The sequence below is a fragment of the Somniosus microcephalus genome, chromosome 19 (assembly GCF_052327205.1).
Source record: "Somniosus microcephalus isolate GS21.2 chromosome 19, FLI_Smic_1.0, whole genome shotgun sequence".
Classification (NCBI taxonomy): domain Eukaryota; kingdom Metazoa; phylum Chordata; class Chondrichthyes; order Squaliformes; family Somniosidae; genus Somniosus; species Somniosus microcephalus.
The window spans coordinates 37,518,323-37,546,143 of NC_141005.1; the positions used below are offsets into that span (position 1 = coordinate 37,518,323).

The following is a 27,821-nucleotide window of genomic DNA, read 5'->3' on the forward strand; positions in this document are numbered from 1 at the left end:
TTAGTATTTGAAAGGTTTTCCTTGTACCTGCAAAATCAATTCTGCCTTTTTACTTCTCTATGCAGTGTGGTTATTATCAATGTTATTCTTTGCATTATATTGCAGGAGTTAAGAGCCAATTACTGAAAGATTGTTTAACTTACTTCATGCCAGAATTTTTACTTGATCACATCTTCATATGTGCTTATGATTACCAACCATTGGAGCAGAAAAATGCATCTTGGCCCAGGCTGGATGGTGTTTGCACGTGTACAGGCCCTCCCATTGTTTTATTGGAAAGAAAGTATTAACTCAAGCCAGCTCCTCAATTTATTCACTTAATTTAAGCTCTGAAATAAGTTACAGCTCATTATCCAACCTTATCCACACTCTGGCAGTTGATATTGTTCTACATTCCTCAAACTCCTTTATATTGCATGCCCTCGGTGCTTACTATCGTTCGTTCTCTCTCCAAGCAATGGTAGAATCACATCTTTACGCTCTTCAGAAGGCATTTCATCTTGTTTTCAGTTCTTCAAAGCCAATTTCTTTGTTGCAAACCTAACTAACAGCTGCGGCCTCTTGCATTTCGGTGAGCTGCACCTTTAGTTATAAAACCGTAGCCGGTTCAGCTCTGCTCAGGAGGAGGCAATTTAGCCCATCAAGCCTCACTCCTCAGAACTATCTATTGGATTCTACTATCTACTTTCCCTACTCTTTCTTGATTCCCTTAAATATTGTGATTGGTTGACTTTATATGTCATATTCTAATAACCTTTTGCATGAAGAATTACCTTTACCCTTCTAGTACTCTATTTTGCACTTTTCTTGACTCCAATATCCTTTCAAATCTGCAGAAATACTCCAGCCATGTTTAAAGTTTTGTTTTCTTTAAATGCATGCATCTATTGATATTGCCTCGCCTATGGGGTCAGAGACAGAAAATCCTCAGAATACCTGACTTCAGTGATATCTATGTAGGTGGAAAACTAATTAAAAAAAATATATAAACTATGAACATCCAGATTCAATAACACAAATCACGGGTAAAAATTGTATGAATTCCTTAGATCGGTCCCAATGCTTCCAGTTCTACTGATCTTACTAAAAAGGGCATGGTTGTGCAAAAGAGAACAATTTAAGAGCTCTGATTATTCCTGTTGAGTGAGATTGAGATAGCCTAGAACTTGTGCTGGCTTTACAATTCGCCTGAAATTGGCCAGACCAGCGAAAGAGCTTGAGGAATTTTAAGCACAAGTTACGGTGGTGAGTATTTCTTTTCTCTTAGGACTGAGGGCTAAGTTACAGTAAAGACCTATAGCATATAACTAACTAAACTTATCTTAATAAATTAAGCAAGGTTATAATCTAGATTAAAAACTATAAATAGACAATTGATTGATATTGACATAATTAATTAAGTAAAATACAATAGAGATGGCAAGGCAGGTGATGCAGCTGTAGCTTGTGGGAGCTGGTGGACACCAGTGTAATCCAGGGCGACCACATCTGCAGTAAGTGTCTGCAGCTCGAGGAACTTCGGTTGATGAGCTGGAGTCCGAGCTGCAGACATTGCGATACATCAGGGAGGGAGAAAGTTACCTGGACACTTTGTTCCAGGAGGCAGTCACAGCCCTTAGGTTAAATACTTCAGATTTGGTCTGTGGTCAAGGACAGGAGGGTGTGACTTATGAGTGAGGCAGGTATGGGGATCCAGGAGGTAGCATTGGAGGAGCCTCAGCCCTTGCACTTGTCCAACAGATATGAGGTACTTCCTCCCTGTGTGGAGGAGAGCAGGGACTGCAGGGAGGATGAGCAAACTGACCGTGGCACCATGGTACAGGGGGCCATTCAAGTTGGGGAGTAAAAAGAAATGTTGTAGTGGTAGGGGACAGTATAGTTGGGGGGATAGATACTGTTATCTGCAGCCAAGAGCGTGAGTCCTGAAGGCTGTGTTGCCTGCCCGGTGCCAGGTTTAAGGACATCTCCTCTGGGCTGGAGAGGAACTTGGAGTGGAAGGGGAAAGATCCAGTTGTCGTGGTCCACGTAGGTACCAACGACAGTTAAGACAAAGAAAGAGGTTCTGCTGAGGGATTATGAGCAGCTAGGGACTAAATTAAAAAGCAGAACCACAAAGGTAATAATATCTGGATTACTACCTGAGCCACGAGCAAATTGGCATAGGGTAAATAAGATCAGAGACGAATGCGTGACGCAAAGATTGGTGTGGGAGAAATGGGTTTCGATTCATGGGGCACTGGCACCAGTACTGGGGAAAGAGGGAGTTGTTCCGTTGGGACAGGCTTCACTTGAACCATGCTGGGACCAGTGTCATGGCAAATCGAATAACTAGGGCTGTAGATAGGGCTTTAAACTAAATAGTTGGGGGGAGAGTTCAGGTGAGGGGAAATTAAAAAAGTTCCAGAGGAAGAAGGCAGTAGTGCAGGGTAGTGATAGGGGTAATGATAACCAGAGTGTGATGGGAAGGGACAGAGTGTATAAACATAATGCATCAGAAAGTAGAGTCAGAGTAGGGAAAAATGCTAAGACAAAATTAAAAGCGCTTTATCTGAATGCACGCAGCATTCGTAATAAGATAGATGAGTTGACGGCACAAATAGAAATAAATGGGTATGATCGGATAGCCATTGCAAAGATGTGGTTGCAAGGTGATCAAGGCTGGGAACTAAATATTCAGGGGTATTTGACATTTCAGAAGGATAGGCAGAAAGGAAAAGGAGGCCCGGTAGCTCTGTTAACAAAGGATGAGATCAGTGCAGTGGTGAGAAATTATATTGGCTCAGAAGATCAAGATGTAGAATCAGTTTGGGTGGAGATAAGAGTAAGGGAAAGAAGTCACCAGTGGGAATAGTCTATAGGCCCCCTAACAGTAGTTACACTGTAGGACAGAGTATAAATCAAGAAATAATGGAGGCTTGTAAGAAAGGCATGGCAATAATCATGGGCGATTTTAATCTTCATATAGATTGGACAAATCAAATTGGCAAAGGTAGCCTTGAGGAAGAGTTCGTAGAGTGTATTCGGGATGGTTTCTTAAAACAATACATTGTGGAACCAACCAGGGAGCAGGCTATTTTAGATCTAGTAATGTGTAATGAGATAGGATTAATTAATCTCCTAGTAAAGGATCCTCCAGGGAAGAGTGATCATAGCATTGTTAGAATTTCAAATAAACTTGGGTCTCAAACTGCTGGTGTCCTGAACTTACTTAAAAGCAATTACAAAGGTATGAAGACAGAGTTGGCTAAAGTGGACTGGGAAAATAGATTAAAGGGTAAGATGATAGATAAGCAGTGGCAGACATTTTAAGGAGATATTCCATAACTCTCAACAAAGATATATTCAGTGAGAAAGAAAGACTGAGAAGAATGAACCATCAATGGCTAACTAAAAAGTTAAGGATGGCATCAAATTGAAAACAAAGGCATACAATGATGCGAAGATTGGTGGTAGGTCAGAGGATTGGGAATTTTTTAGATACCAGCAAACGATGACTAAAAACAGAGAGAAGATAGATTGAGAGTAAACTAGCAAGAAATATAAAAACAGACAGTAAGAGCTTCTACAGGTATATAAAAAGGAAGAGAATAACTAGAGTAAGTGTTGGTCCCTTAGAGGATAAGACTGGGGAATTAATAATGGGGAAACAAGGAAATGGCAGTGACTTTGAACAAATATTTTGTATCCATCTTCACAGTAGAAGACACTAAGCATCCCAGTAATAATAGATAATCAAGGGGCTATAGGGAGGGGAGAACTTAAAACATTCACCACCACTAGAGAAAAAGTACTAGGCAAACTTATGGGACTAGGGTGGACAAGTCCCCTGGACCTGATGGCCCGCATCCTTAGGGTCTTAAAAGAAGTGGCTGCAGAGATAGTGGATGCATTGATTGTAATCTACCAAAATTCCCTGGATTCTGGAGAGCTCCCAGCGAATTGGAAAACCGCAAATGTAACACCCCTATTCAAGAAAGGAGACTGGCAAAAAGCAGGAAACTATAGACCAGTTAGCCTAACATCTGTCATTGGGAAAATGCTGGAGTCCATTATTAAGGAAGTAGTAGCAGGACATTTAGAAAATCATAATAGTCAAGCAGGGTCGGCATGGTTTATGAAAGGGAAATCATGTTTGACAAATTTGCTAGAGTTCTTTGAGGATGTAACGAGCAGGGTGGATAAACCGGAACCAGTAGATGTAGTCTATTTTGGATTTCCAGAAGGCATTTGATAAGGTGCCCCATAAAAGATTACTGCACAAGATAGGAGCTCATGGGGTTAGGGTTAATATATTAGCATAGATAGAGGATTGGCTAACTAACAGGAAACCGAGTCGGGATAAATGGGTCATTCAGGTTGGCAAACTGTAACTGGTGTGGGGCCTCAGCTGTTTACACTCGGTCTCTTCATCTAAGTCATTAATAGAGATTGTAATTTAGCCAAATTTGCTGCTGATGGAAAGATAGATGGGAAAGCAAGTTCTGCAAAGGGATATAGACAGGCTAAGTAAGTGGGCAAACATTTGGAAGATGGAGTATAATGTGGGAAAATGTGAGGTTATCCACTTTGGTAGGAAAAATAAAAAAGCAAATTATTATTTAAATGGAGGGAGACTATAAAATGCTGCGGTACCGAGGGACCTGGGGGTCCTTGTACATGAAACAAAAAGTTAGCATGCAGGTACAGCAAGTAATTAGGAAGGCAAATGGAATATTGGCCCTTATTGCAAGGGGGATGGAGTATAAAAGTAGGGAAGTCTTGCTACAACTGTACTGGGCATTGGTGAGACCACACCTGGAGTACTGCGTACAGTTTTTGCCTCCTTATTTAAGGAAGGATATACTTACATTGGAGGCAGTTCAGAGAAGGTTCACTAGGTTGATTCCTGAGATGAAGGGGTTGTCTTATGAAGAAAGGTTGAGCAGGTTGGGCCTATACTCATTGGAGTTTAGAAGAATGAAAGGGGATCTTATTGAAATGTATAGGATTCTGAGGGGGCTTGACAGGGTAGATGCAGGGAGGATGTTTTCCCCTCGTGGGGGAATCTAGAACTAGGGGGCATAGTTTCAGAGTGAGGAGTCGCCCATTTAAAACGGAGATGAGGAGGAATTTCTTCTGAGGGTCGTGAATCTTTGGAATTCTCTACCCCAGAGAGCTGTGGAGGCTGGGTCATTGAATATATTTTACGGTGGAGATACAGATTTTTGAATGATAAGGGAGTCGAGGGTTATGGGGAGCGGGCAGGAAAGTGGTGTTGAGACCAAGATCAGATCAGCCATGGTTTTATCAAATGGCGGAGCAGGCTCGAGGGGCCAAATGGCCAACTCCTCCTATTTCTTAAGTGTGTAAATAGAGTTTCTGCGACCTTTAATGCTGGTTTAAAAAGCCCACGCCCCCAGATCATAATGAGCAAGGTGAGTTTCTGCTGATTGCACCTGTTTGCTCTTCAAATTAAGCTTTTTTTTAAAGGTGCAAAGGCACTAGTAGGCACGTTTTAAAAGTTTGTAAATTTAAATATTTAATTTGCTAAGAAACTGACTAGCGTACACCAACAGTTTCTTTGTCATTTTCAGTGATTTTAAAATCGGGTTACTCGCAGGTAGTGGACTAGACACTCATTAAAAATGTTTTTTATGATAAACCCATTTCCGGCTGCACCAAGTTAGCACTCTTAAATACATCAATGACTTTTTTAATGCAAGGGGAAAGAAAATTGTGTTGTATTACGCTGTCTGATTGCGCTGATTCATGGAATATTTTTAATTTGTGATTATGCAAATGAGTGAGTTGAAACTTGAACCATAACCTCACTTGGGAAAATCGGCATAATTTCGAGTACAATTTGCGTCCAGATTGTCGATTGCACGCGAAGTGGAAACTCTACCCCATTATCTGTTGGATCTTCTAGACATAAGAACATAAGAAATAGGAGCAGGAGTAGGCCAATCGGCCCCTCGAGCCTGCTCCACCATTCAATATGATCATGGCTGATCTGATCCTAACCTCAAATCTTCTATCACTCTGCATCCACCCGAACCCATGTGATCTCCCGGGAGAGGCGAAAAACCAGATAAAGACCCAATGGCCAATTTGGGAGAAAAAAATCTGGGAAATTCCTCTCCGACCCATCTAGGCGATCGAAATTCTTCCAGGAGATCACTCTGTCCCTATATTTTCTACAGTACTTACCTTCTGTAAAGGCGATCTCCACCCCAGCCAGGAACAGGAATAAAACCATCTCCTGAAATCTAACACAGAATTAGAACACAGCAGGAGCAGAACCAGGCTACACAGCCCCTGGGCCCACTCCACTACCCACAGGGCCATGACCATTCCGAACCTAGACTCCTGTCCAGTTTCCTGCCCGCTCCCCGTAACCCTTAATTCCCTTTACTTCTAGGAAACTTATCTATTTCTGTTTTAAATTTATTTAATGATGTAGCTTCCACAGCTTTCTGGGGCAGCAAATTCCACAAACCTACCACCCTCTTGAGTGAAGAAGTTTCTCCTCATCTCAGTTTTGAAAGAGCAGCCCCTTATTCTAAGACTATGCCCCCTAGTTCTAGTTTCACCCATCATTGGGAACATCCTCACCGCATCCACCCGATCAAGCCCCTTCACAATCTTATATGTTTCAATAAGATCGCCTCTCATTCTTCTGAACTCCAATGAGTAGAGTCCCAATCTACTCAACCTCTCTTCATATGACCACCCCCTCATCCCCGGGATTAACCGAGTGAACCTTCTTTGTACTGACTCGAGAGCAAGTATGTCTTTTCTTAAGTATGGACACCAAAACTGTATGCAGTATTCCAGGTGCGGTCTCACCAATACCTTGTACAACTGCAGCAATACCTCCCTGTTTTTATATTCCATCCCCCTAACAATAAAAGCCAACATTCCATTGGCCTTATTGATCACTTGCTGCACCTGCATACTAACTTTTTGAGTTTTGTGCACCAGGACCCCCAGATCCCTTTGTACTACAGTACTTTCCAGTTTCTTGCCATTTCTTGCTCTATGATTTTTCCTGCCAAAGTGCATAACCTCACACTTTCCAGTATTGTATTCCATCTGCCAAATCTCTGCCCACTTACTTAGCCTGTCTATGTCCCTTTGCAGGTTTTTTATGTCCTCCTCACTCACTACTTTCCGTCCCATCTTTGTATCATCTGCAAACTTTGATATGTTACACTCTGTCCCCTCCTCCAAATCGTTAATATAGATTGTAAAGAGTTGGGGACCCAGCACTGACCCCTGCGGAACACCACTAGTTACTGGTTGCCAATCTGAGAACGAACCATTTATCCCAATTCTCTGCTTTCTGTTAGAGAGCCAATCCTCCACCCACGCCAGAATATTACCCCCAATCCCGTGATTTTTTATCTTGAGCAATAATCTTTTGTGTGGCACCTTGTCAAATGCCTTTTGGAAGTCTAAATACACTATGTCCACTGGTTCCCCTTTATCCACCTTGTATGTTACTTCCTCAAAAAACTCAAGCAAATTTGTCAAACATGACTTCCCCTTCATGAAACCATGCTGAGTTTGTCCTATTAAATTATGTTTATCCAAATGTCCCGTTACTGTCTCCTTAATAATGGACTCTAACATTTTACCAACCACAGATGTTAGGCTAACCGGTCTATAGTTTCCAGCCTTCTGCCTACTACCCTTTTTAAATAAGGGTGTTACATTAGCAGTTTTCCAATCTGCCGGGACCTTTGCTGAGTCCAGTGAGTTTTGGAAAATTATTACCAATGCATCCACAATCCCTACCGCTACTTCCCTCAAGACCCTAGGATGCAAGCCATCAGGTCCAGGGGATTTATCCGCCTTGAGTCCCATTATTTTACCAAGTACCACTTCCTTAGTGATTTTAATCGTATTTAGTTCCTTCCCCCCCCCCCCCAAGAGCCCCCTGTTTGTCCAGTGTCGGGATATTCTTAGTGTCCTCTACTGTAAAGACTGATACAAAATAATTGTTCAGTGTTTTTGCCATCTCCATGTTTCCCACCATTAATTTCCCGGTCTCATCCTCTAAGGGACCAACATTTACTTTAGCCACCCTTTTTCTTTTTATATAACTATAGAAACTTTTACTGTCTGTTTTTATATTTTTTGCTAATTTACTTTCACAATCTATCTTCCCTTTCTTAATCAATCTTTTAGTTATTTTTTGCTGTCTTTTAAAGACTTCCCAATCTTCCATCCTCCCACTAGATTTGGCTACCTTATATGCCCTTGTTTTTAGTCGGATACTATCCTTAATTACTTTACTTAGCCACGGATGGCTATCTTTTCTTTTACACCCTTTTTTCCTCAGTGGAATATATATTTTTTGGAAGTTGTAAAATAACTCCTTAAATGTACACCACTGATCATGTACCGTCTTACCCTTTAATCTATTTTCCCAGTCGACTCTAATCAATACCGCTCTCATACCTTCATAGTCTCCTTTATTCAAGCTCAGCACGCTTGTTTGAGATCCAACCTTCTCACCCTCTAATTGAATATGGAACTCAACCATGTTATGGTCACTCATTCCAAGGGGATCCTTTACTAGGACATTTTTAATTAATCCTGTCTCATTACACAGGACCAAATCTAAGGTTGCTTGCCCCCTGGTCGGTTCAGTTACATACTGCTCAAGAAACCCATCCCTAATACACTCAATGAACTCACCCTCAAGGCTGCTCTGCCCAATTTGATTTGTCCAGTTAATATGATAATTAAAATCCCCCATAATTATAGCTGTTCCCTTTATTACAAGCCTCAACTATTTCCTGATTAATACTCCGTCCAACAGAGTTGCAACTGTTCGGAGGCCTATAGACTACACCCACTAGTGTTTTTTTCCCCTTATTATTCCTTATCTCCACCCAAACTGTTTCACTATCCTGCTCCTTTGACCCAATTTCATTTCTCTATTATAGTGATTCCTTCCTTTATTAACATAGCCATCCCACCTCCTCTCCCTTCCTGCCTGTCCTTCCTGATTGTTAAATAACCTGGTATGTTTAATTCCCAGCCATGGTCACCCTGCAGCCATGTTTCTGTAATGGCCACAAGATCATACCCATATGTCGTTATTTGTGCTGTTAACTCATTCATTTTGTTACGAATGCTACGTGCATTCAGATAAAGAACTTTCAAATATGTTTTGTAACACTTAGTTCCTGTTTTTTCCTTTTTTGGTACTTTACTTTTTACTCCATACCTTCTGTCCCTTCCTGACACATTCTGTTTTTTAATTCCCCCACTGCTACCTAAGTCTATGACCTTCTCTGTTGTCATTTCTATTATTTGCTCTCTAGAAACCTCCCCCCCCCCCCACTAATTAGTTTAAAGCCCTCTCTACAGCCCTAGTTATATGATTCGCCAGGACTCTAGTCCCAGCACTGGCCAAGTGGAGTCCGTCCCAATGGAACAGCTCCCTCCTGTCCCAGTATTGGTGCCAGTGTCCCAAGAAGCAAAACCCATTTCTCCCACACCAGTCTTTGAGCCACGCATTTAACTCTTTAATTTTATTTATCCTAGCCATATTTGCTCGTGGCTCAGGTAATAACCCAGAGATTATTACCCTTGAGGTTCTGTTTTTTAATTTGACCCCTAGCTGCTCATACTCCTTTAACAGAACCGTCTTCCTTGTCCTATCTGTCGTTTGTACCAACATGGACCACGACAACTGGATCCTCCCCCTCCCACTCCAAGTTTCTTTCCAGCCCAGAAGAGATGTCCTTAACCCTCGCACCGGGCAGGCAACACAGCCTTCGGGACTCCCGCTCTTGACTGCAGAGAACCCTATCTATCCCCCTAATGATACTATCCCCTACCACTACAACATTTCTTTTTACTCCCTCCACTTGAATGGCCCCCTGTACCATAGTGCTGTGGCCAGGTTGCTCATCCTCCCTGCAGTCCCCGCTCCCGCCCTCACAGGGAGTAAGAACCTCGATCCTGCTGGACAAGAACAAGGGCTGCGTCTCCTTCAACACTACATCCTGGATCCCTGTACCTTCCTCACTCGTAGTCACACTGTCCTGTCCCTGACCACGGACTACATCTGCAGTAATTAACTTCATAGGTGTGACCATCTCCTGTAACATAGAGTCCAGGAACTTCTCCCCCTCCCTGATGTGTCGCAGTGTCTGAAGCTCGGTCTCAAGCTCCATAACATGGAACTTGAGTTCCTCTAGCAGCAAATACTTGTCGCAGATGTAATCACCGTGAGCCTCAATGGGGACCACCGGCTCCCACATCTCGCAACAGTAACACATCACCTGCTCCATTCTATATAATTAATTAAATTTCTTATTATTAGTTATGAAGACCCTGCCTGGATATAGATGATAATGTCACACCACTATTCAAAGGACTTACCAACTTAAAGGTATAAAAGAGAAGAGAAGGAAGAAAACCAACCAACCAGCTGATCACCAACCTCCTCCTTGAATACTGTCTGTGGGGCCTGTTTGGTTGACTCGTCTCGCTGCTCCGCCTCCGCAGTGCTGTCCAAGCCTGGGAGTGGGGAACAAAACAGAGCAAAAAACACACCCTCACCTCCCACTTATCCGAACTCTCCCACTTAGCAAAACTCCAGCACCACTCAATGCACAAAGCACTGAAGGGCAGTTAGTAATATGGGTGCAAATAAAATTTTCACATTAAATCCTGAATCTAGGATACTATTATCAGTTTGAAATGATCATGATCATGATCTGAGTGGAAAACGGGAACAAATTGCTATCCAGTTATGCTGTGTTGATGAAATTTTGGCATGGTCATTTCTCACTGCTTTTTATATTCCGGCATATTAATTTTGAGAATTAAAAAGCTGCATCGTATAGTAAACCTATAAAGGTTATAATGCACTGTTGTATGCTCATGCTGTAGTGTTCAAACAAATGCAGATTTGTGTTGAGGTAATAGTCCCATGCCATCTGCGTTATGGGGGTATCTAGTAATTGCACTCGGACAAAAACTTGGATTCTGTATTTGAAACCAATACATACTCTTCACATGGCTTTCTACTATTAAAGGGAGTAAATGCATGATATACCTATCAATTCATCCAATGAAAAGCGACGAGTTAAGAAAGTAACTATAGGTTTTTATTGGCTAAATAACGGAGCCCACCCTCGTGGGTGATCGGATCCAACAAGGAGGAATACCAGCCAGTCGACCACCTTTATACCTGGGCAGGTAGGTGGAGCCATGGGCGGAGTCAGCAGTGGTCAGCCCAGGTATAACAGCGTGATAAGAGGCGACCTCGTGTAGTGATACAACAGTGTAAACAGTGATAACCATAGTGTAACGATATAACAGTGATAACCATAGTGTAACGATAGTGCACGATAAGAGTGGTTTACCACATTCACCCCTTGTTTAGATTTGAGTCCGGCGGGGTGAAGTGTACTACCAGTTCGGGTATGTCAGTCTGTCCGGAGGCCTCGTAAGCCTTTCTGATCGTCGCAGCAGCGGCGGCGGTGATGCAGTATCCGACGTTAATGCTGGTGTCTGCGTGGTCGGCGAAGGCTCGTGGGGTTCCGGCATGCCGTCTACCTGGGCTGGATCTGGGGGAGTGGTGGGGGGTAATGGTGGTGTCTCAGGGGTGCCCGAGGGTGCAAGGTCTCGTAAGGAGACTGTGTCCTCCCGCCCGTCTGGGTATGCCACATAGGCGTACTGGGGGTTGGCGTGCAGGAGGTCCACCCTCTCGACCAGGGGATCCGTTTTATGGGCCCTCACGTGCTTTCGCAGCAAGACGGGCCCCGGAGAGGTCAGCCAAGTTGGCAGCGTGGTTCCCGTAGTCGACTTCCTGGGGAAAACAAACATTCGTTCATGGGGGGTGGCGTTAATGGCAGTGCAAAGCAGTGACCGGATGGAGTGCAGCGCTGCCGGGAGGACTTCCTGCCAGCGAGAGGCCCTTAGACTTTAAGGCTAAGAGAACGGCCTTCCAGACAGTCGCGTTCTCTCTTTCCACCTGGCCGTTCCCCCGGGGGTTGTAGCTGGTGGTCCTGCTTGCAGCAATACCTCTCGCTAGTAGGAACTGGCGAAGTTCCTCACTCATGAAGGAGGAGCCCCGGTCGCTATGTATATAGTTCGGGAACCCGAACAAGGCGAAGAGGTCGTTCAGGCATCTGATGACCGTGGTACTGGTCATGTCTGGGCAGGGGAAGGCGAAGGGGAAACTGGAGTACTCATCAATAATGTTGAGGAAGTACACATTACGGTCAGAGGACGGGAGGGGCCCCTTAAAATCGATGCTCAAGCGCTCGAAGGGGCGGGTGGCCTTGATCAGGCTTGCTCTGTCCGGCCTAAAGAAATGCGGTTTGCATTCGGCACAGGTTTGGCAGTTCCTGGTCATGGTCCTGACCTCCTCGATGGAGTAGGGCAGGTTGCGGGCCTTAATGAAGTGGTAAAGTCTGGTGACCCCAGGGTGGCAGAGGTCGTTGTGGAGGGTCTGCAGTCTATCACTTTGCACGCTGGCGCATGTACTTCGTGATAGAGCATCTGGGGGTTCGTTCAGTTTACCAGGCCGGTACAAGATATCATAATCATAGGTGGAGAGCTCGATTCTCCACCTCAAGATCTTGTCGTTCTTGATTTTGCCCCTCAGCTTGTTATTAAACATAAAGGCGACCGAACGTTGGTCGGTGAGGAGGGTAAATCGTTTGCCTGCCAGGTAATGCCTCCAGCGTCGTACAGCCTCCACGATCGCCTGGGCCTCCTTCTCGACCGAAGAGTGTCGGATCTCGGGGCCCTGGAGGGTCCTTGAGAAGAAGGCCACTGGTCTCCCCTCCTGGTTAAGGGTTGCGGCCAGGGCGAAGTCGGATGCATCGCTCTCCACTTGGAAAGGGATAGACTCATCCACCGCGTGCACTGTGGCCTTAGCAATGTCTCCCTTAATGAGGGAGAAGGCTGCGCACGCTTCTGCCGTCAGGGGGAAGGAGGTGGACTTCATGAGGGGTCTGGCTTTGTCCGCATAATTGGGCACCCATTGGGCATAGCAGGCGAAGAGCCCCAGGGTTCTCCTCAGCGCCTTTGGACAGTGGGGGAGGGGAAGCTCCATGAGGGGGCGCATTCTTTCGGGGTCGGGGCCGATGACTCCGTTCTCTACTACGCAGCTGAGGATGGCAAGGCGCGAGGTGTTAAACACACATTTCTCCTTATTGTCGGTGAGGTTCAGCCGCTGGGCCGTACGGAGGAATCTCTCCAGATTAGCATCGTGGTCCTGCCGGTCGCGGCCGCAGATGGTGACGTTATCTAGATAGGGGAATGTGGCTTGCAGCCCGTTCTGGTCAACCATCCGGTCCATCTCCCTTTGGAAGACCGAAACCCCGTTGGTGACGCCGAAGGGAACCCTCAGGAAGTGGTAGAGGCGGCCATTTGCCTCGAAGGCGGTATACTGGCGGTCCTCAGGGCGGATAGGGAGTTGGTGATAAGCCGACTTAAGGTCGATGGTAGAGAATACGCGGTACTGTGCAATCTGATTGACCATATCAGATATGCGGGGAAGGGGGTATGCGTCCAGCTGGGTGTACCGGTTTATGGTTTGGCTGTAGTCGATGACTAGGCGGTTTTTATCGCCGGTCTTGACGACTACGACCTGAGCGCGCCAGGGGCTGTTGCTCCTCTCGCTGATGCCCTCCTTCAGGAGGCGCTGCACTTCAGAGCTAATAAAAGCTCTGTCCCCGGCGCTGTACCGCCTGCTCTTGGTGGCGACGGGTTTACAGTCGCGGGTGAGGTTGGTGAACAGGGAGGGAGGCGGGACCCTGAGGGTGGATAGGCCGCAGGTGGTACGCGGTGGGCGGTTTAAAGGCTGCTGGTTGTCGACTGTGAGTGGGGGGAGGGGTCCACCGTATGCTAGAGTGACACTTTGAAGGTGCGATTGGAAATCCAGCCCTAGTAGGACGGCAGCGCAGAGTTGGGGCAGGACGAGAAGTTTAAAATTTTTATACTCCGTGCCCCTAACCGACAGGGTCACAACACAGTAGCCGCTGATGGCTGTAGAGTGGGACCTAGACGCCATCGAGACCCGGTTGCGCGTTGGCCGGACAGTGAGGGAGTAGTGGCTCACCGTGTCTGGATGGATGAAGCTCTCCGTGCTTCCGCTGTCGAACAGGCAGGTCGTGGCGTGGCCGTTTACTTCGATGTCCATCGTGGACTTGGACAGGTGATGCGGGCGAGCTTGGTCCAGTGTGACGGAAGCTAGTGTATGGCTGAGCGAGCTGCTGTAGTCTGCGGGTGAGGCGGTGGTCGGGTCTGGAGGCGAGGTGGCGGTCGAGTGTGGTGGGTAAAATGGCGGCGCCCACGAGGTGGAGTAAGATGGCGGAGAAGATGGCTGCCCCCACAACTCTCATGTGGTACTGCTGGTGTCGGTGGCCTTGATCAAAGATGGCCGCCCCCACGACTCACACGAGGGGATACTGGCATCTGTGGCCTTGATGAAAGATGGCCGCCCCCACAGCTCGCATGAGGCACTGCTGGTGTCTGTGGCTCTCCCTCTGCAGGCCTTAGCGAAGTGGCCTTTCTTCTGGCAACTGGAGCAAGTCGCGTTTCTCGCAGGGCAGCGCGACCTCGGGTGTTTCGCCTGGCCGCAGAAGAAGCAGCCGGCGGCCCGATCGCGGGGGTCCGATGTCGCAGCCGGTACCGGGGGTGGCGGTCCCGATCGGGTCCGGGACGCCGACGCTGAGGTAGGTCCCAGGGGCGGCGCTGCGAGGGGTATTGCGGTCGGGGTCGGTCCCAAGTCCCAGGGTCGCGAATTACAGTACCTGGAGTACGCCTCGAGGTCCCGATGGGCCACTTCTAGGGAGCGAGCGAGGGCTGCAGCTGTGTCCAGGTCGAGGTCCTTTGCTTCAAGCAGTCTTTGCCGTGAGTAGTCGGACCGCAGGCCTTTCACGAAGGCATCGCGGATATTATCTTCAGTATTTTCTGCCGCCGTTACCGCTTTAAAGTCACAGTCCCTGCCGAGTGTTTGTAGCGCCCGTAAAAATTCATCTACAGACTCTCCTGGCTGTTGCGGGCGGGATCTTTGGAGATGTTTGGCATACATGGAATTTACCGGGCTCCGGTACTGTTGTTTCAGCAGGTTGATGGCGGCCTCGTATGTAGTAAGGTCCCGGATGAGTGCGAATACTTTAGGGCTCACTTGGGCGGTCAGAACTCTTAGCTTGGATCTCTGAGGCATGCCGGATTCTCCCAGGTAGGATTCGAAACAGCTCAGCCAGTGTTCGAAGTCGAGGGCTGAGTTTGCTGCTTGTGGGTTTAGATCCAGGTACGGTGGTCGGAGGGCTCGCAGCCAGGCCGGCTGCTGTGGCTGTTGTAGCTGGGCGTCTGACTGGTCGTTTGGCTGCTCCGTTGACTGGTTGTTTGGCTGCTCAGGTAACGACATTTTAAAATTTAGCCAATAAAATTGATATACCTATCAATTCATCCAATGAAAAGCAACGAGTTAAGAAAGTAACTATAGGTTTTTATTGGCTAAATAACAGAGCCCACCCTCGTGGGTGATCGGATCCAACAAGGAGGAATACCAGCCAGTCGACCACCTTTATACCTGGGCAGGTAGGTGGAGCCATGGGCGGAGTCAGCAGTGGTCAGCCCAGGTATAACAGCGTGACAAGAGGCGACCTCGTGTAGTGATACACTATGGTTATCACTGTTTACACTGTTGTAACGATAGTGCACGATAAAAGTGGTTTACCACAATGCAGATATCTAAGTGGTTTTTTTTATCTCCGAATTGTTCATTTGTAATCAAGTTTTGTATTCACCTTTTACCAGTATCTTGCTTCCTTTCAGAACTCTGCATAATTTGATCCATTATTCTCTTGTAGGGAGTAGTACTGCTTGTTTAGTTGTTCTGGACCGTAGCAGTCATCAGTTGCACACAGCAAACCTGGGAGACTCTGGCTTTCTGGTGGTTCGAGGCGGAGAAGTGGTTCACCGGTCAGATGAGCAACAGCATTACTTTAATACCCCCTTCCAACTGTCAATAGCACCACCCGAAGCAGAAGGTGTTGTCCTGAATGACAGGTAAAATACCGGCCTTTCTTTAAATGTGTATAATAAATCATGACTATATCAAGGGCTACATAGTAGAAGAGTACAATTAATGACAAAATCAAAAATCTAGTGATACTTGGAATGAGACCACTTATTTTCAAGTTTCCCATTGATAAACCTATTTGGACTTTTTTTGCTGAATTCCTGATATTAAATCTGCTAAATTATGGTTCCATTGGTATTCATCAGCCACAGTACTTTGCCCAAGTCATCCTTTTTCTTGTGTTAACCTAGATGGTGACTGTTGGAAGACTATTGGACTATGGGAGATTGTAGGCGAGCCAGATCCTGATGTCTACAGATATGCACCTGTATTGTGGGAATCACTGGACCTGGCTGCTTTCTCTCTCTCTTTCTTTCCCCCCCTCCCCCCCCCCCATATCCCAGGGATACCAATTCATTGTAGTACCCATAAGAATTGGGAGTAGGCCATACGGCCCCTCGAGCCTGCTCCGCCATTCAATAAGATCATGGCTGATCATCTACCTCAAGTCCACTTTCCTGTCCTATCCCCGTATCCTTTGATTCCTTTAATGTCCAAAAAATCTACCTTGAATATACTCAACAACTGAGCATCTTGAGTATCAAATAGAAAGAAACTGGATGCTATTAGATGAGCATAAGATTAATGCCACCTAACTAAAACCAGCTAACTTGGGACTGAGCAGGTGGTTGCTACATGCTTTATTTACAAATTTGATCAGGATTTCAGTAAAGTGTAATGGGCATCACTATCCAGCATATACCACGTGGCAATGCATGAGTTATTTCAAAAATTAGATTACTTTTGCAGTCTGTCTTTCAAATACAGTGGAAACCGCTTAATTGCAACTGCTTGGGATAACCCGCTGCTGGTGCATGGCCCGCACAGCTTTTTGTAAACAAGGTTGTGTCTCACTTTCCAGTGGCACAGGGATCCATTTGATGCTTTCTATGTCGAGTTCTTTGGGCAATGTTGAGGTAGAAATAGGTGATGGAGAGGAAGTAGAGTTGGAAACTCCACTCGGGCTCAAATAGGATGCTGACATTTTGAACAGTCCAGTTCAACCTGGGACAGAAGAATGGCAAATGTACATAGTTTGTTGCGGGGTCCAAAGATAATGGCTTCAGCCCTCCCAAAGTTTAGCTGGAGGAAATTGCAGCTTATCCCAGATTGAATGCTGGGCAAGCACTCTGACAGCATAGAGGCAGTTGAGCAGTGAGAAGTGGTGGTGAGGTTGATATGCACATCAGCATACAAGTGGAAGCTGACCAAAGTCTCTGGATGACATTGCCAACGGGGGCAGTTTGTAAAGCAGGAAGCCAAAGCTGAGTCCTTGGGACTCTGGAGAAGATATTATAGGGTTGGAAAGAGAAGCTGTTGCTATAGGTGATCTGGCAATGAATGGATAGGTAAGAGGGGCAATCCACCAAGCAGGAGAGGCATTGTGGGACGATGGTCAAAGGTTGCAGAGGGCGAGGAGTGATAATGCACAGTCAGAGAATGCCATTCATGACTTTGGTTAGGACAGTTTTGGTGCAATGGGAGCGGTGGAATATTGATGGGAGAGATTCAATCAGAGTTAATGGAGTGATGGGCACAGATCTGGGAGGCAACATGTTCAAAGAGTTTGGAGATGGGATGGTAGCCTGGAAGGTTGGGGGGGGGGGGTGGGGGGGGTTGAGTTTTTATGGATGGGGTTGGAGGGTGGTAGAGAATGTGGTTTTTGAAAGGAACAGGGGCTGTGCCTGAGGAGGTCGGTTAGTATGGGAGCCCGGAAGAGAAGCTGCGTGGTCAGCAGTTTGGTGGAAATGGGGGTCAAGGGAGCAGGAGGTGGGTTGTATAAGCACAATAAGGTCAGAGTGGGTGTGGATGAGGTGGAAGAAAAAGTAGCTGGGAGAAAGTTTTACTCGGCAAGCTGAAGGGAGCAGGGGAAAGCAGCAGAGATAGATGGTCTCTTGGTGGCAAAGAAATCCATGACCTTCATGTGAAGGTGGAAGGGACAGGAGACTTGATGGTCTTTTCGCCCAGATATTATGATGGCATTCCATTCAACACATTTCCTAGTGCATGGGCGTGGGACACCTGAGTCAATGCTCATTACTAAACCGCACATTACCATAGGAAACCAAGTTTCAGGAGAATAAATGGTTGGGAAGAGTCCACAGTTCCTTTTGAAGAACTGGGCTCTTGCCTACTTTTGCAATACCTTAATTTTAGATCCAGCAATTATTTTACTGCATAAAAGATTGTTACCCCTTCCCCTTAAGTACAGTTCTCAAGTAAACAAAAGAAAGGTTACATTATAATACCAGTGTTGCTAAGCACTTTATTTTTGTTAAAGTTTCCCGGAGAAGTCAGAAATCGTGGCTTTTCATAAAGGTGACCATGTGATCCCAGTTCACATTCCAATCACTGCTGAAATTTGCCAGCAGCACATAGTGTGCAGCCAGGGAAAGTAAAACTGTATCTGGCACTGTTCCCGGTATGTAGCTTGGGGAAATCTAAAAGGAGTGTGACACTGGAGAGTCTCCATATGGCACTATTGACTATACAGCAGAAATGGGCAAAATGTGCCAAAAATTAGTGGATTACTGGACTTCAGTTTAATTCATGTAAGCAAACTAAATTTGTAGGATACTTATGGAGAAAGATAAATTGAATTAGCCTTCTGCTAGGGAATTAAGCCACTGGTCCCATGACAATTGACTGAAAATGCCTTTTCTGGCATATATTACTTGAATTGTATTTGCATTATTTCACTGAGGTATTTATGGAAAAAGATTTCCAAGGATTTAAACACCAGTAAACAATGTGGTTAAAGCAGTAGTGATTGCTTTGATCGGATTACTGTTTGAAAGAGGAAGGAACTTTTGCAAAAGAAGTTCAAATGTAGGGCATTTTCTCTTTCTAAAATACAAACTGTACCGTCTTCCCAATACAACATTTAGCTGTTTCTTCAATTAATTAAAAGTCCAAGTCTAACCACTATTCCTGGTAACCCATTCCAACTGATGATGTCTTAAGAAATTATTCCTCGACTTGTTCTTCAACTTTTGTCTGCTGTCCTGGTGTGTCTGAACGTATTGACCCTGAATTTGCAGTTGAAGCTTCCCGTGGGGAAATGCCTCTGATCTGCAAATAAAATGACTGCGTACCTGGTGGTCCGGGAGGTACGGAGATTCGCGGTCCTGGGCCTCTCCGGGTACCCACGGGTAGAGGCCCACTTATCCCAGGGGTGCATGCGGTTTGCAAGCGGGTTGGCCCAACCAATAAAAGGGAATCTGCATGCATGCTTATGCAGATTCTATATGTACAGAAACCCCATAAGCATGACTGGGAATACCTCAAAAAATACATCTACACATCAAAAAAAATTTTAACGCATCACATTTAAAATTAATTAAAATGCCATTTCATTAAATATTTAAAACAAATTAAATTTTTTGAAGGGGCTGAAAATAAACTTGCCTTATTGCACAGGTTTTTTAATGTATAAATAAATTTATTTTTTTAAACTCTTGCGCTGGTAAACCAGGCGCAAGAATTTCACGGGCATTCGTTGGCTAAATAGCCCAACTTTCCGCCCGCGGATACCCTTTTCCCGAAGATTCTTGACGGATCGCAAATTCCAGGTTTTCGCGTGCGCGCAAACCCGGAAGTTGTGCGGCCCTTACGGGCATATACGCACCCATAGGGGCCGCAAATTACGGCCCGTTGTTTCAGAATTACCTTTTCCTAACAAGCTTATACAGGAATGAAAGCTACTTATCAAGTTGTTTCTCACAGTTTGTCCCATTAGACACTAAGGATCATTCTTGCTCTCCTCTGCGCTGGCTCCAGGGTCTGGATTGTTCCCTGTGTCATGGCAACCAGACATGTGTAGTACTCTATATAGAAATCTTACAACTTCCCTGACAAATCAGGAGATTGTGATGAAGTTCTGCGTCCTATTTGCTTTATTTAGTTGGAAAATCTCCTATAAATCACCAATTCCAAATTTTCAGTGCTTTATAAATGAAAATGCTTTTGCTTTCTATTTGACTGACGCAGGAAATTTGAACAGTTGTAAATTTTACTATTCTGTTGCATTTGGGTTCTAGCAATAGCTAGAATAGAGCTTAGCTGCATTGCCATTTATTCTTGAGAATCTGACAACTTTCATCTAATAGTGTCTGTCTTCACAGCCCTGATGCTGCTGACAGCACCTCCATTGATGTCCAACTAGGAGATATCATCTTGACCGCAACTGATGGTTTATTTGATAACATGCCTGACTACATGATCTTACAGGAGTTGAGGAAACTGAAGGTATTTTTGTCATACATTTAGCCTGCTTTAAAAATGGTCAGTTCATATTTAATGTAATTAGTGCAATGTAAAAAATCCATTGGTGCTTAAGGGATTAAAAAATTTTTTTTTTTTTTTTTTTTTTTAAAAAGTAGACCCCTACTCCATGCTAGAATTGACCATTTTGCAAGAAACTGATGAAGTGAACTGTAATTTTCCACCTAGTCACTTGAAGCCATGTGAAATCTGAGAGGACCCAGTGTATTTCATAGAACTGTTCTACAGACACTGTAGAAAACTTCTATGAAATACAATTAATTCTGCTCGGCTTCAGAGACTCCATGGAAGAAGATGCTCTCCATGCAAAACACAAGTTCTACTAATGTATGATTTTCTTGTTTTTGTTCGGCATCACTCAGCTCAATTTACTAACTGGATCTCTTTTTTCCCCCAAACAGCTTCTAAACACACAAATGCTTTTACTGTATTTTATGTATTCATGCCAGAGCCATTGTGAGAATTAGTTTATTGGCTATCGAGTGGCAATCCATAAAATCATTTATTGGGTTTTCCGTTTACTGATCGGTCTTTTTGAGGGCAGACTGTAATGTCAAAATGCCTTCTTACTACAGCTGTTCCCCTGATGTGAAGCATGAGTTCACATATTTGCGCCACTATATTTGATTTTACAGTATTTAAATGTAAAAATTAGATGCTTGTAGAACAGTCAGATATATTAAATACTGTACAGCAAAAATGCTTTCTGCTATTTGCTGAGTTGCTAGTTATTTGGTGATTATTTGACATTCAGCGTAAAGTTATGATAGGAAATGGGACAAGAGCCAAATACAGCTAGAACTTGCATTTATATAGCATCTTTAATGTAGCACAAAAATCTAGGCTGACACACCAGTGCAGTACTGAGGGAGTGCTGCACTGATGGAGGTGCCGTCTTTCAGATGAAATGTTAAACCAAGACCCCGTCTGCGCTCTCAGGTGGACGTAAAAGATCCCTTTGCACTATTTTGAAGAGCAGGGGAGTTATCCGCAGTGTCCTGGCCAATATTTATCCCTCAAATCTACATCACTGAAAACAGATTATCTGGTCACTATCACATTGCTTTGTGGGAGCTTGCAGTATGCAAATTGGCTGCTGCGTTTCCTACATTTCAAAAGTACTTAATTGGCTGTAAAGTGCTTTGGGATGTCCTGAGATAGTGAAAGGCGCTATATAAATGCAAATCTTTTTTCTTTGTAGAAAAATGTCCCAATGCATTTGAGATGTAATTTTTTTTTTAATGGATGATTATCCAAATGATATATTGGGTGAGGTGCTGAAAAGCTTGGTCATAGAGGTAGGTTTTAAGGAGGGCCTTGAAGGAGGAGAGGGTGGCTTTAGGGAGGGAATTCAAGAGCGTGGGCCTAAGCAGCTGAATGCATGGCTGGCAGTGGTAGGGTAAAAGGTAGTGGATGCACAAGAGGCTAGAGCCAGACGAACAGTGTGTTTCTTGGGCTTTGTAGCATTGCAGGAGGTTAAGGAGATGATGGGGTGGGGGGAAGTCACAAAGGGATTTAAACATGTAGATGAGAACTTTACATTTGAGGCATTGAGACCAGAAGCCACTAAGTCGGCGAGGACAGGGATGATGGGGTGCAGAATAGAATACAAGCAGCAGAGTTTTGGATTAGCTGAAATGTAGAGGGTAGAGGATGTGAGGCTGTCCAGGAGAGCATTAGAGTAGTCAATTATCAAGGTAAAGCCTTGAACAAATCTGGCATGAATATTTCAGAGTACAATCAGACACTCTGGTTTCACTACCAGTAAGCCCAGTGCATGTTCAGCATGATCTTGATAGCTAAACAGAAACTTGTCTTCTATAAATTACTCCTAATATAGCATTGGTTATGATATGAAAAGTAATATGGCAGTCTTTATTTTAATTATTCACTATTTACTATTCAAATTAGTTGCTGAACAGCAGAGACAAAGTAGTGCTGTCTGACATGAAAACCACCCCTCCCAAACATCAGCCTGGTTTTTGTCTTGCAACTATGACTTTATAAAAAAGAACACTTTTGCTTTCTTGAAGGTGGTGACTCGTGTTGAGTATCATGGTTTGAGCTTTTTAACAGTTTTCAGAAGTACCAAGCTACCCACTAGCAGCAGTCACACTTGACTGCAGCGAGGTCTGTTAGGTTGCATAGCTCTGAGCTAACCATTACCTGATTTAGCAGTAATGCTGTGCATTGAAATGCATAATATTCTCCCTGCCCCTGTAATCTGGAAAATATCAAACGCTAGATTAAAGAATCCACCATCTACAAACAATGTACAGGGAAATGCTGTACAGCAAAATAGTAACTTGCATACCTTTGAGACAGTAGAGTTGTTCTATCTGCTTTTTTGGCAGCTATATTAAGTTAATCTAGGAGCACACCATCTGGCTGCTTTCATGCAACTGGCTCACCATTATTGATCTGAAATTTCACCAGACAGCTTTGTCTGACAAACAATTAACAAATTACAAACAAATCTCCAGATAAACGCACACACTAAGCATCCTCTGCATTATACAATCTTGTATCCCAAGCTGTCTAGTTTTCATTAAGTGTTAACAATTTATCCAATGACCCCTCTAAGTATGGCCCATAGTTTGAAAGACTCAAACAATGCACTTAATTTGATTTAACCCCTGGTAGAACATAAGCGGGTGTTTATTCTGAGATGGTGGGGGGTGAAAAAGATACCTTGCTCAAGTGGCCATTCTTTGTGTGAGCTTCTAGGTGACCGAGTTGATCTTGGGGAGCAATACAGCCAAGCCAATACTGTTGTCATCTGGTACCATACATGTGCACTTTCTAAAGTAAGATTACTTGAGAATGAAGAAGAGTGGGAACCCTCTTTTCCAGTCCGGGGACACTAAGGCTAATTGTAGCACCCTACAGCTGCACAGGTTGGCTAACTAAGCAGGCTGCAGCGTATAGCACTACAAAGACTTTGAAAGTAAAATTTGAAAAACAAACAGCACCCATTTTATATTATTGGATAAGAATCTATCTGTGGAGCAGGGCAAAATCTTGTATAAATAATTGTATTTAAAGAGGAAATATTCTACTGTAAATCCTGTTTATTACATTGTGTAAAATAGCTATCTGCAACCTGTATGGTGAATGCTACCCAAACATTGTTGTCAACATAATGTCATAGGAAGGGCAGCTGTACATGAATGCCTGTTCTGAGGGCATTAAGTTATCTTATACACTAGTAAGGTGTCTCCTTTTGTTTAGGATTTGGGGGATGTTCTATTGAATTTCCGTGAGCAGGTTGGATTTCTACAAACAAGGGACCTGTGTAATAAATTATTAAGCGAAATGCAATTTTCTGTACACCTGGATTCTAGATGATTTTACTCGAGCCTTGTTTACCATTGTATTCTGTTGATCAGAATGGAATCTGATTTACATGGCACCTTTTTGCTTCAGACAGTATAAAATGCCACATCAGTACTAGCTAGTGGACCCTGTGGAGTGATCATGTTTTTAAATTACTTAATTAAATCTAATTATGACAATGTGATTGCAGAAGACCAATTACGAGAGTATTCAGCAAACCGCAAGGAGCATTGCAGAGCAGGCTCATGAACTAGCATATGATCCAAACTATATGTCGCCATTTGCACAGTTTGCTTGTGATAATGGACTGAATGTACGAGGTAAGGTCACTGTAGTCATTACTGTGTGTGTACTTGTATAGAAAATATGAATTGATATACATTGGGGAATAATTGGAATGATTATTTGGAAATTAATTTTTGTGCTCAAGGTGAGGAAGTTTCATGTTGAGGACCTTGTCAAATAGCAGTATCAAGCATATACTGGTTGGATATAACTTTGCTGTTAGCTGGAAGGTAGAGCTTCTTCCAACCTTTTTGATTTTAGCCTCCGAACAGGACCTTTGCTGCACCATTTTGTCGTTTTCATATATCCTATACCAGCTTCCCTTTGACCTCTTACGGTTGAAGTACCACTGAAAGTAAGTCGGACAAGTTATTAAGAGACACAAAATGATTCCCTAACTTCGTATCAATTGGCAGTCTCACTCAAAATAATAGCTATTGTATCTCAACAAATTATATAAAGGCCTAAAAACTATAATTTGTTGTAATCCAGTACCGGACACTCATCTAGAGATCTAGTTTATGCATCCTTGACTAATTTTAACTAGTTTTATCAGCTCTTGGGCGAGTTAGTAGAGGAACACTTCATTTTTTTTGGGGGGTGTGGTAAGAGATGAAACTTGATAAGTCATATCAGACATGGATAAGACAACAACTTAAAAGTCTACAGTCCATATATTTTCTTGGTTCTGGCTGAAGATGAAAATATAGTTGCTCAAATAGGGGATCCAAAAAACAAAAACAAGGGCTATAAAGAGCCTGTTTACAAAAGTTTAATGTATTGTGCCATGATATGGTTACAATTTTTCACCATCTTTTCTGTGATCCTTTGTGATTTTGGCGGGAGCCATTGTGTATATTGGAGAGGGGAGGAGTCAAAATCTGAAGAAGTTTATGGTCTGTTGTTTAAAGGGGAAGAATATACTTCAACTGGTGTAGATAAAAGCCTGCTTATGAATACTTGGTTTGAATTGTAAATGATTGACCTTTTTTTGTGTTCCAGGAGGTAAACCAGATGACATCACTGTTCTACTGTCGATAGTAGCAGAATATACAGACTAACTATTTCAAAGGCATGGACACTTTAACCTAAATATCCTGTTCCATATTTTCCTGCTGGCAGGACCTTGTTTTCCTGACTACAACTTCTCAAAGGCTAGTCATTCCCACAGCACAATCCCTCTTCAGTTCCTACAAAAGTTTAATACTAAAAACCACTATTTTGTCTGTTTACTGCCAGCAAGGTTTTCTAAATTATCTTCTAAATGTCCTTTTTAACACAGGAAAAGAATTTGCAAAAACCTCTTCCTGTACTACTTCAATAGGTCAGTAGTTCAGAAAGAACGTTGGTCTGTTACATTCTGATTGTTGATGCCTGGTCTGTAGGTGTATGGTGTTGGTTGAATAATTTCATGCTCATCATTAAATTAGGTGCCACATACACAGATGGGCAACAGCATTACTGCTTTAAAATCTTAAATTTTCAGAGTTCCTTTCTGATGAGAAATGTAAAAATATCAAGAACCATTGCTGATTTATTTACACCCACCACATAATGTAAAATGCAGCCCCCTAAGGAACTATTTGGGTGTATGACTTAATTTCTTGCCTCTAATAGTTAACTGATTAATTTTCCTGACGGCCAAAGGGCACAGAAAACTATTTTTGGGTGAACTAGCTTAGCTGCTCTGAATAGTTTTGTGTAGAGAACAATTGGCTATCAAATATTTTAACGTGCAACCCATGGAGTGATTAAAGCCATGTTTAATTTTTTACATGATAAATCAGGTAACTTTTGAGAAAGATGTGTTCAGTGTAATTTGTTTTAATTTTTTCCTGTACAGTCATGTTTCTGTTTCATTGTAACTGCTGTATATAGTATGACTGTTAATTTAAGTCATTTACATGTACCATGTACATGTCATTTTACTATTTAAATAGACATGCTTGCAACAGGCATTTCATTTTATATTTTGTTACTCACATGTAAACCAGAATAATTTGTACTCGATTCCTGGTTTTGCACAAATTGTTTGCATTTATGTTCAGAGGTTGGATCTGAATTGTGGTTTTGTTTTCAGTTTTGCTGTCTGAATGCTTTGGAACAGAATTGCATTTTTTCTTAAATCCAGTATTTTGGTGAACGGCAGACGGTATAGATAATTCAAGCTTGTCCCATTTCTGATGATTATACCATTATTGCTTAAAATTATTCAGGAAACTTTGTTTTTATCAAAACTTGCAAGTTTGACTGGAAAGCAGTTGGATTCTCTGCTAAATTTTTGGGAGTTGTTTGTTCTGCAATATTAAAGTACAGAAATGCATTTGACCAGATTGGAAAATTAAGCAACTCCATTTGCAGAAATTCCTTTGTTTTGTAAATACTGCATTAAAGTTAGAATATAGCTCAATTATTTTTCCAAAGAAAATTTCTCTCTTTTTAAAACTTAGTGATAGACAAAATACCTTTTAAATTTTCACACAAAAGCCAGAATAGAGCTGCAAAGCAATTCAATAGTATTCTCTTATTTCTAATTAGAATTTGTCTGGAGTTACTGGAGTTGGCTACATGCACTGAATCTTGTTTTGAACTCTCCTAATTGTGGAACAAATGTTTTGTAACGATTAACCCAACTTGATGCAAAAATGAAGGTAGCTTACTTTAGTTTTTAACAGTCAATGGTTTAGGTTAGATATACTTCCTTATAGATTATGCGCATTGACCACTTTCTTGGTAGGAAATTAAAGTGGCTTTGACAATATGAGGCCTTACATTTTACCAAAAAAAAACACATCGGGGGGGGGGGGGTGCATAATCCACCAGATGTTTGGTCTACTTCGAGTTTTAGTTCCAGCATTATTTTTTAAGAGGGTATTTTTGTATGAATAGGTCCAAGTACAAAGACTTTTTGTATGTGTGAAGATCAAATAAACTATTTGCCACACTTGAATGCTGGATTGCAAAATAAAATTGAAGCATGATTGTATTATTCCTAGTGGGGAAAATGCCCTTCACGTCCCTTTCTCTTGGTCCTGAGTACACACCAAAGACCAGAATGCATTTTTCTCTTCCTTTCCCCACAAAGAACCTATACTGTGTTTAAGCAATACTGTACTGAAACATTTTTTTAAAATTTGCTTTGGGCTAGTGTTTTAATTTTAGACTGTGTTCTATAATGCACTACTATATTTGTAGGAGATTATGCTCTTCTGGAGCCAAGTTTCCATTTCTCTTTTTTTAAACTAATGCTCCTTGCGCACAAGTAAATATAATTGGACAGTCTTGTTTACAAGCCTTTGACAATATTCTTCAAGGCAAGCTAACTAAGTATAATTCTCACAATTACCAGTGAAATTGTGAAAATTCACATCTTGTCTCCTTCATCAAGTTGGTTTGTTTTGGAGAAAGCATAGAAGAAGAATTGGTGTGTGTGTGTACATATGAAGTATACAACTTGGCAAGAAAAGGATACACTCTCAATGAATGGGGATGTTTTTGATCACCTAAGTAACTAGCTAGCATATGCTTCAACTGTAACGTAAAAATAAATGCAGGAATAGTTGTGTACATATGTTGGAAAGCTGTACAAATGATATATTTAATAAAAGTATAGTATTTATACTAAAAGTGTTGATTTTATTTCTTCCGATAGGCAAGTGTGAATACTAGGAAATAAGATTTCTCTTCAGAGCATATTTAAAACTCTCAAATGCTAATGTAATTTTTTCAGTCTCAAGTACAATTTTATTACACAAAAAAACTGTATACTTTTGCATACAAAATTATTTTATTGACTCACTAACTT

The 27,821-nt window shown here is 43.1% G+C and overlaps 1 protein-coding gene across 3 annotated transcripts in view; it reads left to right on the top strand.

The window, feature by feature from the left end:
* Positions 1-27,643, top strand: part of LOC147104332 (protein phosphatase PTC7 homolog) — a 51,222-nt gene extending 23,579 nt beyond the window's left edge. The window contains exons 3-7 of one of the 3 annotated variants that reach the window (XR_015072315.1): positions 15,840-16,038; positions 20,221-20,359; positions 23,922-24,051; positions 24,162-24,371; positions 25,019-27,643. Coding sequence is in view for 2 of the 3 variants with exons in the window: in XM_085961575.1 (XP_085817701.1) it covers positions 15,840-16,038; positions 20,221-20,359; positions 23,922-24,051; positions 25,019-25,077 (527 nt within the window). In the remaining variant the exon portion in view is untranslated. The remainder of the gene's footprint in view (positions 1-15,839; positions 16,039-20,220; positions 20,360-23,921; positions 24,052-24,161; positions 24,372-25,018) is intronic. The other 2 variants (XM_085961575.1, XM_085961577.1) reach the window with 2 other exon arrangements.
* Positions 27,644-27,821: the final 178 nt, after the last annotated feature.